The sequence below is a fragment of the Phaseolus vulgaris genome, chromosome 2, assembly GCF_000499845.2.
Source record: "Phaseolus vulgaris cultivar G19833 chromosome 2, P. vulgaris v2.0, whole genome shotgun sequence".
In the NCBI taxonomy this organism is placed as follows: domain Eukaryota; kingdom Viridiplantae; phylum Streptophyta; class Magnoliopsida; order Fabales; family Fabaceae; genus Phaseolus; species Phaseolus vulgaris.
The window spans coordinates 28,319,726-28,333,544 of NC_023758.2; the positions used below are offsets into that span (position 1 = coordinate 28,319,726).

The following is a 13,819-nucleotide window of genomic DNA, read 5'->3' on the forward strand; positions in this document are numbered from 1 at the left end:
TGCAATCATGTGACTGTAAATTTCAGGATTTTAAATTTTTTTAAGGATTAGATGAAAAGAACCAAGCCCTAGGTTTCAGTCCAGTGAAAGGGGGGTTCTGTATTGTGTACGTGTGTGTGGGTGTGCTTGTTAGAAAGTTGGATTTGTAGATGAAAACAATGAGCACACACGTTAAAGGTGTTTGAGAAATGTCCTCCTTTTCCATTTTTAATCCAAAGGAAAGAAAAAAAAAAGAGTATATTTGTAAAACAGAATAAAAGTTACAGGTTAATTACCTTTCTCTTTTCTTTTTTTCCCTCTTATCTTATTTTTTTGATTATTTCCTTTTTCCATTCTTTTTTTCCCCTTTCTCACTCTCACCCCAGTAGTACCCTACCCCCCACGTCCACAAAAGAAACAACCTTCTCTCTCTCTCTCTCTAATCTCTCTCTTGCCCACCACCCCCTATAGTATAGTCCCTTAAGTGTCATTTTCTCACATATACTTTACACAAAAGAAACAGCCATTCACTTCACATACCTTGTCATTTCTTCCCCTCTCTATTTCTCTCTCTATTTCTCCATGCCCTCTCTTCTCTTCTCCTCTCAATCTCAAATCTCTGCTCTGCAACTACTCCAAATTGATTGAATGCTTCAAACTCCATCCACACACCTTCACAAAATCTTATTAATTACCCACACCTAGCACCCTTTTAGCTCCCTCTTCCCCTCGCCACACTCTCTTTAGTCCTTCCACTTTTTCTTACTATATATACATATATATAGTGTTGCACGACAAAAGGAAACTGAGCAGCTGAGCAGGGGGAAGAGAAGTCTATAAAACGAAACTCAGGAGAGAAGAAGCCAAAGCAGCAAGACATAAAGGCTTGTTTGGATGGAGCTTTTCCCAGCACAACCAGACTTGTCCTTACAAATCAGCCCTCCGAACACCAAACCAACATCAAGTTGGAGGAGAAGCACAGAAGAAGACATGGATTTGGGGTTTTGGAAGAGAGCCTTGGACTCCAGAAACTCCATATCATCAATGGCCAAACAAGACTCTTGCGTCGCCCTCTCCCTCTCCAATCCAAAAGCCTCAGATAACTCCAACTCCTCTAACCTCATTCACCACTTCCAAAACGTTGCCAATAATGCCACCACCAACCCCTTCCAACCCTTTCAGCAGAACCATTACTTCCACCAGCCACTGTTCCAGCCTCAGCACCAAAGCTTAAGCCAAGACCTCGGCTTTCTCAGACCCATTAGAGGAATCCCAGTGTACCAAAACCCTCCTCCTATACCATTCACTCAACACCACCACCACCACCATCATCTCCCTCTAGAGCCTTCAACCACCACCCCTTCTTCTATTATTTCCACCACAAACACTGCTTCTACCCCTTTCCACTCTCAGGCCCTTATGAGATCAAGGTTCTTGTCACGCTTCCCTGCCAAGCGTAGCATGAGGGCTCCCAGGATGCGTTGGACTTCCACCCTCCATGCTCGCTTTGTTCATGCCGTTGAACTCTTAGGTGGCCACGAAAGTATGCTTCATTTTTTTTTTCTTTCCCCTCTCTTCTTTTGCCTTAATTTTCATCTTACACCCTTGCTTTCACTCATGGAAGTTAATTCAGCAAGACAAAGAAGAAAAATGAAAGTGAATTTTTTTCCTTTCGCAACTATTTTAATGAAATAAATTTGGTTTTGGGAATTAATCTTTCTCTTTACGGGTTTTCATTAGGGGCTACACCCAAATCAGTTCTTGAGCTAATGGATGTGAAGGATCTCACTTTAGCACATGTGAAGTCTCATTTACAGGTAATCTATTAAGGCCGTTAATTGATTGCACCTGTTCATAATACCTTAATATGTGTATAATAATTATATTGAATAATATTGAAGGTGAGTCAGTGTTTTTATTAATTTTTTGTTATGGATTTCTTGAGTCAGCTTGAAGGTGGTACGGTTCTGATTGGGGTTTTAATGGTGGTTGTAAGACGTACTATGCATATATGTGTTTAAAATCCACAGCCTACATTTACATTACAGGAAGCAGTTAAGTCATGAATATATATTTCAAATTCCAATGGTTTCCTTACAAAGGGTCTCACAAATTCTTAGCGCTTCTTTTTCTATTAGATCTGCTGCCTCTGCTTCTGCTTCTGCAACCTAATAAACAGCTTTTTGCTTTGGAAGAATGAACCAGCCGAGTTAAAGGGGAAAAAGAGAAAATAAAATAAGAGAGAGAAAGTGTGAGGTACTTATCGATTTCTGAAACAAGTAGGACAAAGCCTCTATGAATCCAAAATGAGTCGCAGCCTAGCCGAGATCAGACAAGCTCATAGTTCAGTCCATGCCATTAAAGAAATAATGTCTATATATTTCCTTTAAAATGGTATATAAATAAATGATAAGCAAGTACGTGTATACCCAACACCATCATTTCTCAATGATCCGTTCCTCAGATGTGGGTTTTTTTTTTTACCATGCCAGCTTTAACCCTGGTTAGTCACATGCTTCCATGCATATATGCATTTTGCCTTAACCATAAATGCTTCTGTGTTACAACTTTTACTCTTCTTCCTTTTAATTTAATACTCACAATTCGCAACTTCGTATGCATTTCTCATTCTTCAGCCAAACTTCTTCTTATCTTAGTTACACACTTGTAAACGACAACAACTGTAATAATAATAAGTACTTACTAATATTATGATGTCTATCAACAGGGTTTTGATCGTGTTTTTCTAAGTTACTTTATAGTAATACTACACTATCTAATGTTTATGATGCAAAATTTAAATCCAGATGTACCGGACGGTGAAAACTACAGATAGAGCCGCGGCTTCATCAGGTTAGTGTCGATTTTTGTTTTATCAAACATTGTCCGAAGATTAAGCTGTGAAAGTTAGCATTTTGTTGATTTATCTGACTTGGTTATTATTTCCCTCTTTAATCATGAACTAGGGCAATCGGATGTGTATGATAATGGGTCGTCTGGAGATACTTCTGATGACTTAGTGTTTGATGTAAAATCTTCTACAAGGTCTGATGTATCCATTAAACAGGGAAGATCAAGTGTTAATCAAGATAAGGAGTATCATGGTCTTTGGGGTAACTCTTCCAGGTAATGCTTCTTGCTCTAGATAAAAATGTGAACACTTGTCCATATTTTGTTTTTATGTGTAGATATAAATTTTTTAATTATATACATTCGCTTGAAAGGACTTTTTTGTTTGTTTAGTTTTTGGGTTTGATTAATATATGTATCACGTAGAATTATCTTTGTGGAAAGGCTAGAATGCCAAAATTTCAGTTTTACCGAGCTCTTAATGCATAACTAAAGTTTTATGCAACATGTTTCGAGTGATATTGGCAACATAATTATTTTCCTATTACCAAGTGACTTTTAAAAAATTATGATCAATGTTTTTCTTGTTTCACTTTTTTGCCTATTTTATATATTCCATTCCATGTTTCTCCGGCAGTCATGCTGCAAAATACTAATAAAAATCGGAGCAATTCATGCATGTCTTATTCACATTAGCGTTTCTCTCTCTCTCTCTCTCTTTGTTCTTTTCATTCTCAGTGTCTCTCTCTCTCTCAACCTCACATGCAAACATGGTTAGGCGCAAAAAATCACAAAAAGAATAAATCATTTCAGTTTGCTTTGTTCTGTCTGTCCACAAACCATGAGCATCCAATCTCCATGATGGGGTAATAATATACTCTCTTCTAGTGGGTGAAAAGGGAGTAAAAAAGGAACCCACACACATTCCTACATACCATTCAAAGAGACAGGAGTTTCATATTTGCCAAAATCCACCTTAAAAATAGAGATATCTCTTTCCTTAGGATTTTGTGGGGTTCAGACATTAGGCTATTACATGGGCCCTACAATTGGGAAACTTAGTGTCAAAGCTAAGCCTTTGGTAGACCCATAATTAGAAATCTGGTGCCAAAGCAAAATGTGCCCTTTGAAACTTCCTTGAATGGTCCTATATGTATACACACACACATTTATATAATATATAGCCATGAACAATGGGCTTTCAATTGGGTGGTTTCAACTTTATTTGAATCAGCAAAATATGTAAAAGTGTGTATAGATAATTAAGGCAGTAAAAGATAGCTTTCTTTTCCTCACTTTATGTTTTACTACATGGCTTTCAGTAATGGGATATATTCTTTCGATGTGTTTGTTGTTACAGGGAAGCTTGGTTGCATGGGAAGACAAAGACTGATTCTGTTGGAAACGTGCCTTCTCTTGAGGTATGTAAATGCTAATTACTTAACTCCCCTTTATTAGCTATGGTTGGCCTTTTGTTTCAAAAGTTTTATTTGTACACAAATACCAAGCTGCGTTTGGAATGCATGAAAGGGAGTTGAGAGTGAAAGGAAATACGTTTGATCTTTTTCATCTTGCCATGCACATTATAAAGATGAGAAAAGGAAAACACTTTCCATAAAGCTGCTTTGTCCTTCACAAATTCAAATGGGTAGACCAGTCCTTTTCGCATTTACACTAATTACAACAACGCTTTAAAAACAATTTGTGCCGTAAAAGACGTCCCTCTAGTTAAGATTTATTAATGATCATATAGAAAAGGGCCATCTATATAACCCTAAACCTACCCCGTTTGACTCAATTATCAACGGTCTCAACTATGAAATTCTAGGTCTCTCACATAACACTCATAAGAATTAGTAAATGATCAAATTCAAAGCTTGCACATAAACATGCAGATTCCAGCACTTAGCAGGCTTTTTTTCTTTGCTCAGCAATGAACTTAGCAGGCTTTTAGGTGTACCTCTCTGAAGTTTCTTTATTTTTCCTTGATTGATATAAATATTCTGTAATTATTCTCCCAGTCAAATGTTCTTTGATTCTCAAAACCTGTTCACACAGACTTCTTCTGTAGATCTTTCTCGGCAATTTGTTTCCCAATATATGTCATATTCTCATCATTACATAGAACTGTATATTATATTTGCTAATCCAGCTGGGTCAATCAAGTAGTTGGTTTAGGCAGTGTGCACAATATTCTAACATTTTTAGTATGATATTTGGTTCTTAATTAATTAATTGATTGATTTATGTTTGGTTTTTCAGAAGGAAATGGATCCGAAGTGTCTAAGCTATGAGAGAATATCAGATGGAAGCTCATCCTCAAATGTTTCGGGATCAAGCCAGAAGAAGCCTAATTTGGATTTGGAATTCAGCTTGGGGCAGCCACTTTAAGAAGGATCTGATCCCCTCTGAATACATATTATTGATTATCTACTATGAAACTGAAAGAGGTAGAGCGCTGGAATGAGAATGAGGAAGCCGCTGAGAAAATCAGAGAAAGAGAAAGCTAAAAAAGAAAACAAAAGAGAAAAAAGAAAAGTAAAAGGAGCTAAAGAACACAAGGAGACAAGAAAGACAGAAAGCAACAAAAGAAAGGGGTGAGGGAAAAAAGCATGGCCTTCCTATCAGAGCTCTTGTGAGATCCAAATCAACATATTATATTTTCTTGGTAAATATATGAAATCTAATTGATTTGTATGTTTTTGCAATCTGAGAGAAAGAAAGAGACATGAGAGAGTGAGAGAGTGAGAGAGAGAGAGAGAGAGAGAGAGAGAGAGAGAGAGAGAGAGTTGTCTTAAAAGTATGAAGTGATCCTTGGTAATTGTAATGGAGCACTTTACATTTATGAAATATTTAGATATTTCCACCAAAGAAGTTGGGTTCCTAATCCTATATTCAATTCTAGGCACATGCTTTACACTTTAGGAACAAAAGAAAGAATTGAGAATATGGACTTAGGAAAAGACTGAAAAAATTTAATAAAGTGTCAAAAAAGAATACGAACATAGTCAAGCTTAAGATACATATAAAGTGGCAATGAACTCACCAAAAAATTTAAATAAAGTGGCAATCATAACACATGATATCTTTAAGAAAACGAAACCTAAAATAGAAAAGAATCTATATTCCTTTCTTATATGCCTAAATAATTTGGTTTTCCGAGGAAAATGCTAACCCGTGCGAAACCAGTGTAGACTTTTTTTTTTAATCTTAAATCTCTGCTAAAATATTTTTTTTTTTCTTCCCTCCTTTATGGACAAAATTTAAGTTTCATATAATGTTGTCATTAATTTTTTCAATATATTAAATGGAAATAAGTACCTTGATTCTTTTAATTTTACTACCTTCATGTAATAGAAAAAATGGATTCAGGCTACACCTTTAATTAAAATTTTCGTTAAAAAAGATAAACATTTATTCAAATTTTGAACCTAGTCAATTGATGATTCGTATAAGTTTAGTGGGTACCAGAAGTTTGGTTAATTTGTTATATCACATTTATCTAAATAATAATGAATTTTTATTTTCTAATTAAAGTAATTTGGTGGTTGTCACAAACTTTCCAAAAATATAGTCGCAATCTATATTTTAGAATGACATCATTGTCATATTCATTAATTTATCTAGGACAAGAAATCTCACCCGAAGAAATCTCACCCGAATAGCTAGACACTATAATGTTTGTAAAGTCAAAATCATTTTTGAGTATTTAATTTGATTATGAATAATATTTGTAAAATTATTGTCATAAACTCGAGTAAAAATGAGAAAGTTGAGTAATTTGTAAGTTAAAAAAATTAAATAACTAAAGCCTTAAGGTTTTGTATTGGAGGTGGGATCAATCTCTTTATGGTTAACTCATGTCTCATTCTTTCAGATTTATCTCTTATACAAAACATCTCAACTATGATATATATCAGAGCCTAGTTTCTCTTTGATCAACTAAGATGGAGACATGTGTTCGTTATGATCAAAATCCAATATTAGTTAGGATCAGGGGAACTATGGGACAAGTATGTCGTGTTGTGATGAATCTTATGGTAAAAATTCTAACTCACACTTGAAGAGGTATCAAATAATTAGTTGAAAGTCTCACAGTAAATAACAAAAATGAGTAATATATAAGGAAAAAAGCACCACAAATTCATAATAGAAGTATGAGTTGAAAGTTTCACATTGAATACGAATGAGAAATTTGTTGAACCAAGTGGTGTTCATGTTTTGAAGAATCCAAATCCTTTGAAGGATGTTGAAGCCTCTGCTTTGCTTGATGTTGTTGTGCTGGTTTAAGCTTTGTTCTGGGGTAGTTTATATGTTGTAATCCATCCTTTGATTAAATCTAAAAGCATTAGCATTCTCAATCTTTGTGAAAGTAAAATGTTTTCAAACTAAGTTAAAACAACCGATTGTTTTGTCGAAACAACCGATTGTTTATACTTAGGTGTTTTGAGAAAAAGATTGAAAACTGTTTTGAATGGTTGAACTGTTAAAGTACCAAAACAACCGATTGATTCGAGGAAACAACCGATTGTTTGTTTTGGGACCATAACAGAAAAACTGTTTTCTCTTTGAATGAGCTTTAAATGTTTTAACTGCTTACGCTCCATTCATTAAATGCTTTGACCAATCTTTTAATGCAAGTTAAGAGTTTGTTAAGATTTGATAACAAACTACATCTTTGAATAAATTCAGAAAAACAGATTTGACAATTAAGAATATTTGACAAAGTTTTTCAAAAGAGTTTTTCAAAGTGCTGAGATTGCTAAGAGTTTGTGGTTGATCAAAGTGTTGGAATAGGATTCTGCTTGTATTGATTTCAAATTACCTTCTATAACAAGTGTAATCCTTGTACTCTGTTGAACAATTCGTTTCTGTGTTTGTTGAGATTGGTTGTGTGTTCTTGAGGTGTTCAAGATCAGTAATCTTAGTGTTGACCAAGGAGAGTGTGTTTCTTGAGGTGTTCAAGGTCATTCTCTTGGTTGTTGTGTAAGTGATCAAGTGGCGATTGCTTAGTGGATTTCCTCAGGGTTTCTGAGAAGACTGGATGTAGCTCTGGTTTGGAGTGAACCAGAATAAACAACTGTGTACAATCTCTCTATCTCTAACTCTTTAAATTCAGTTTATTTGTTGTTTGCTGGTATAAACAAATGATTGTTTCTACGAAACAACCGATTGTTTTTCTGGTACTACATCTTTTGCTTGTTGTTTTGGCTAACTGAATTGCTGAATCAATTGGTTCCTGAGATAAATTCATTCTAGTTTTGAAAAGTTTGCGAAAACCCTCTTTAAACAATTCACCCCCCTCTAGTTTAAAGTCATATTTTCTAACAAAATTTGAGTGACATATAAGTAAAAAAAGACTCACAAGCACTAAACCTTAAGGTTTTTAGTTGAAGATTGTGTCATAATCTCTTCTATGGGTCTACTCTACTTTATTAATGATGAATCTTTCGAGTGTTATTGGAATCGGGTTTGTCCTTATGACCGACTCAAAGAGATGCCCACTGTACCGGTCGGTACTGGACGATCCAATCACTCCCCAACCACATTGATATACATTAAAGGAACTCAATAAATGATAACAGTGACAATTATGAAAACTCCTTATGAATCATGATCATGTCCCTGCCGAATCTAGGTGACATCCCCAAGAAATTAGCTAACACTGGTTTAATGAAAGATATTAATTTATTAAATATATTATCCAAATATACCAACATACCAATATACCTCCCTATAAATCAGAGAACATACTAGAAATTAGTTAATACTGATATTTGATATATTCGGTGTCGATCACAATAAAGGCCCATGACCAAAAACTATAAATAAACCATCTACAGATGTGTAAGGTACATTTTTAATCAGTTTTCACTATTCACTCTTTACACAAAATACTTACTTGATCATCATATTACCGTTTTTAGGTCAACCCCAACCGAGCTCTACCAATTAAAGGAGGAGACTTGAAGTGAGGAGCGAGGAGATATCTGGCACGTTAGTAATTGTACAACAGTTTCAGGTACTATATAGGCCCCTTTTTGCCTATAGAAGTACACCCACAAAATCAATTTGGTGACTTATTCCTCCAAACCATTGTCCCAAGGGTTTATTCTGTTTTTTTAATTTTGTACGTTTTAATGTATATGATATTGATATTTTAAACACAAATTGTTGTATGATTAAGATATGATTGAAATTAGCAGTGTCGATTTATTCTATTAATTATTAACAAAAAATTTATTAACAAAAACTTAGAGATGTTTAAGTAAAAATACAGAAATTTATGAGATGTTTTGGAAGAGGAAAGTTTTACTCTCTGCGAAATCCTTTACATGGAAGGTACTCATAAATAAAGTGGCATCCAAAGACAACTTGAGGAATAGGGGAATAAGTTTTGATAACAATGCTACCTGTGTGCTTGCGAGGAGAATATGTTATTAACATTTTCTTTAGTAGCAACCAAAGTTTGAAATATGGGCAATAAGTGGGTAGGGGTAAATATAACTCATCATAATCTAGCTAAAATTCATTTTTAATAGTTCAATATTATGAAATTCAATGGTAAAGGAGATAGAATTTGGAAGAGTATGTGGATAACTATTGTCTCGAGTATATGAAATAAAAAAAAATATATTCATTTTTAGGATTGAATTCGTTGTATATGCAAATGAGGTATTTAGCATCGCACAGTTAAAGACTTTGGCTTGGCTAAGACATATGTTCCCAAAACAAAACTTTTGTAGTGTAAATGGTGCAAATGTTCAAAAATATGTGTTAAATTTGTGTGGTAGTAAACTAGGGGTAACATAGTAGACATATATTTGAATAGGGAGTGTTGTAGGTTTATTCTTAAGTGGAATTTGAATAGGAAATCAATTATAATCATTTGCGAAATTCTTCCACTCGTAATTGGTAAATAGAAATAGGTTTGTAATGACTATCGATAATTAGGGAAGTTGAACTATATGACACTTGAAATGAGTGATAAAGTTGACATAAAATGGTAGCAAAGAAGTAGTACTAGGAAGGATATAAAACAACACTAAATAATGACTATCATTAAATTGATAGGAAGTTGTGAAATGGACAAAATGGGGTGATGTTCAATGAAGCACTCATATGAACTATCATTTTAGGGATGCTCAACATTAAGTTGAAGTGGTCAAACAATTAAGAAAATTAATGATATAAATAGAGTAAAAAAAATTAATGTTTTTATATTATCAAATGAGAATTTTGTTTTCTTTTTTGTAACTTGCAAAAAAAAATTGTTTGAGATGCATCATAAGTAAAAAAAAAAAAAGAATGTGACAAAAAAAAATTATCAGCAAAAGAGGATATGAGTATGAGAGAACAAATATATTAAGACTTTCATTTTCAACATATCCATTGTAATCTATAATACAATAGTAGATTGAAAGAAAATATTGAGTATGTGATAAATAGAATGAAATTAAATAAAAAATAGTTATATGAAAAGGTGGATATGGATTTCAAATTTAAATAAAAATGTTAATTTCTTTTACCCAAGCTAGTGCTTATGCCTAAAAACATATTTACAAATGGTCTAAAATACTAGATATAAATCTGGGACAAAGTTTCACTAATTCTATTCGGACTTTCAATTGGTTCTCAAATAAAGAATGTTCCCTATTCTTCAATTTAATAAAGTTCACTTTTCAGAAAATTAGTTAATCAAAATTAGCATGTACATAATCTGTCACAATTCTGAACAATGGGATATTGATATCGAGGTAGTGATGTTTTTTGGAATAAAATCTAGGCAGCGAAATACATATTGTTATTCATTACTCTCTATTGGTCAAGAAAAGTGTTAGATCATTGTTGCGAAAAGATGCAGGTGAAGAGGACGGTGGCCAGGATTAAAGTCATCATCATTGGTAAACATGAGGACATGTTCAAAAAGGAAGACAAAAATAAGAAAATATAACAAAGGCAATGTTCTATATTATTTTTATTTTAAATAATACTATATGATTTATTATTATTTTACTACGAGTTTATTAAAATATTCCTATCGTATTGTTTAAATAAGAATATTATCTCCTAATTAAGTCTCTTGATAATAAGCATATAACTTATTTTTCTCTCTTCCAACATATGATATTAGTGTGATACCATTCTTTATAATTATCTCGTCCTTTTAACATTGGGTTTCCAGAATTTTTTAAACTCTAACTACTTACCTCTTTCTTTATGTTTCTTCTTTTGCCAATCTTATATTCCATTTCAGATGTCGTAAATCTTATTTTAAACATATTCTTTTCTAATTTTTATGGACGTAATTTTAGAACGTTGAACCGACATCTATATATATATATGATTGAAAATGTTGTTCTCAAAAACTAAATATTAAGCAACAATTCATAGCATATATGTATTATGCTTCAATAGTTGATTGTGTTAGGAGTTCTACTTTTATTTGTCCAAATTATAAGGCTTCCTCTTTTGAAGTGACATTCCAATAATAATTTTCTTTCAATTTTATCAACAGAGTGTGTTATAATTATCAACAAACTTGAGAATTTCTTTTTCTCATGAAACAAATTAAGAGAAGAGGTACAGTATTATTTGAATATCTTAAAATACCTCATATTTATTTATTATTTTTTCACCAATAAAAAAATAAAATGAATATTAAAATATATTTTTGACAATCACATTATGTGATTATCTAGGTAAGATCAAAATAACTTCTAGCACAGGAACACACGGTAAAGATTATAACTTCCCTACTTTCAACTAAATGGTTACAAAACAATCAACATCCAAGTTTGACTGTGCTAGTTTTCATCAAATAAAAATTTATTTTAATATGTGGTACGTATAAAGATTGTTTTCCATTTTCATTCACATTGGATAAAAGATATATCTATATTTCACTTAAATAGTTATTAAATAATTTTTTCAAAAAAATAAAAAATACACACTTTTTGCACTTTAATATCAATTAACAACAACAAAAATATCATAAATTTTAAAATAGAATATGAATAAATTAAAAAAATTAATAACTAAAAATGGAGATGAATATAAAGATATATTATAATCATGGGTAGATATGCACATAGTTAGTACTTTACATATCTAGTTTAAAATATCAAACATTATTTATACTCATATTTATATATTTGTTAACATGGAAACTAGTTTAAATAATACTAACGAATACAAGTTTATTTTTATTCAACCTCTAAAAAAGAAATATATCTTCTTTAAATACAATATTAAGGTACGTCTAGCCTTCTCAACATTCAACATTTTTTATATTTTTATCAAAATCTTTGGTAAGATGGATTTAGTAATAAGTCCTACTGAACAAAATTCCTTATAAAAAGACGTAAATGAGCCAACATTAAGTATTGGAGTGACGAGTAGGACATTGCTTTCATCATGTAAATGAAAATGATAAATAGGTGTTTTAAGTGTTTTTGGAGAACGTTTATGATTTTCTTCATTTTTTACTCTGCGTTCTTCTTGAGATGAACAAGAGGTATTGACTATGGAGAAGTGGGAAGTCAGGGGTAATTAATTTGCATTTAAGAGGCAATTAAGAAGGTGTAAAAAAACATTCAATAGAGGGAGAAAAGAAGGAAATAGATATATAAAGAAGAAGAAAACAGAGTTTTGATTTGAAAGTAGAGTAGTGATTGGTGGTGGGTTGTTAGCTGAAGGTTTGATGAAAAGAAAGAAAAGAATAGAGAGAGAGAGAAAGAGATGGTTTTAACATTTATGAGAGAAAAGCAAAGAGAGGGTGCTTTAGCTTTTGTTTTTATTTCAGCTTTATTAACTTTCCTTTTGGTTTTGCACGAATGCATGGAGTGATGAGTGTTGAGATAACCCTGTGGGGCATAATCATTTTCCCACCAATACAAAACAAAAAGAGATAAACCATAATTCATTCACATTGCTAAAAAACAAATGCCTCACTCATATATATATTTTTAGTTTATATCTGTTCACTGTATAATAGACTTGGCCTACCTTTATATAAAGTAAGAATACAACATAATTTACTTCACAAACCATGCATGTCCAATCATTATTAATGGAAAAAAAGTTAATTATATAAAATATAAACCACGTACTAAACTATCAATTTGCTACAATTATGACACTTTAATATATACTACTTGCTTTCGAACAAAAATAATAATAATAATAATGTATTTTTTGGTATACTATTGGATTCAACTCTTTGTTAGACGTATGAGATTTTTATCTCTCAACAAATAATTATGTTTTTAATTTTTAAAATTTAAGATGAATTTCACTTCAGTCTCTTAAATTAGAAAAAAAAATCATTTTAGTTTCCTCAAATTTAATGAAATGCGTTCTTAGAGGCCTTCAATTTAGAAATTTATTGGCTCTAAATATAAAAGTATTCAATATGTGTGAGAATGGTGATAAATGTTGATTTTTACAAAGGTATAAGAGGTAATATGATATATTTGTTTTTTATAAATCTAGATATTGGAATGGGTACGATATTTGTACCCTTTCTATTATCATATTTTAGTCATCATATTGGTAGCATATAAAACTTTCCAATACTTTACAAAGAAAATAATAGTTCAAAAAGAAAATATATAAAATTAAATCCATTCTTACCCTATAAGGCAAGTAAGAGGAATAGTAGGAGGGTGTGCAGTAGAATTATACTTTTTTTTCAACACATTCTTTCCTTCATTGAAATTTATATGAATTGTACTACTTTAAGAATAAAATCTATATATATGAATTGTACTACTTTAGGAATAAAATCTATATATGAATGTAATTGTATAAAAAAAGTGTGTTGGAAAAAAGTGAGAGAAATTTGTTGTTAAAATTTGTCGAAATAGATGCTTGAAAGAGTAATGTAAATATCACTATGCATACATCCTAGATAAAATTTCTTTGGACATAGAGAATTTATATGTTTTGCACCAAATAATGTGTAATTTTATCCAAAAATATATTAGTA

General features: G+C 32.0%; 1 protein-coding gene across 1 annotated transcript; it reads left to right on the top strand.

Annotated features, from left to right (window-relative positions):
* The first annotated feature begins 369 nt into the window (after positions 1 to 369).
* On the top strand, positions 370 to 5,703 carry LOC137811234 (probable transcription factor KAN2). The gene is made up of 6 exons (XM_068612893.1): positions 370 to 1,522; positions 1,720 to 1,796; positions 2,787 to 2,832; positions 2,946 to 3,105; positions 4,190 to 4,250; positions 5,092 to 5,703. Exons 1-6 carry the CDS (start codon positions 874 to 876, stop codon positions 5,218 to 5,220), a joined length of 1,122 nt encoding a protein of 373 aa, XP_068468994.1. The 5' UTR covers positions 370 to 873; the 3' UTR covers positions 5,221 to 5,703.
* The last annotated feature ends 8,116 nt before the right edge of the window (positions 5,704 to 13,819 follow it).

What these genes read in the sequence shown, in the direction of transcription:
- LOC137811234 (XM_068612893.1), top strand. Translation starts at nt 874, where the DNA reads ATGGAGCTTTTCCCAGCACAACCAGACTTGTCCTTACAAATCAGCCCT. An exon ending in ACTCTTAGGTGGCCACGAAA is followed by an intron (nt 1,523 to 1,719) that starts GTATGCTTCATT and finishes GGTTTTCATTAG; the next exon opens with GGGCTACACCCAAATCAGTT. An exon ending in ATGTGAAGTCTCATTTACAG is followed by an intron (nt 1,797 to 2,786) that starts GTAATCTATTAA and finishes ATTTAAATCCAG; the next exon opens with ATGTACCGGACGGTGAAAAC.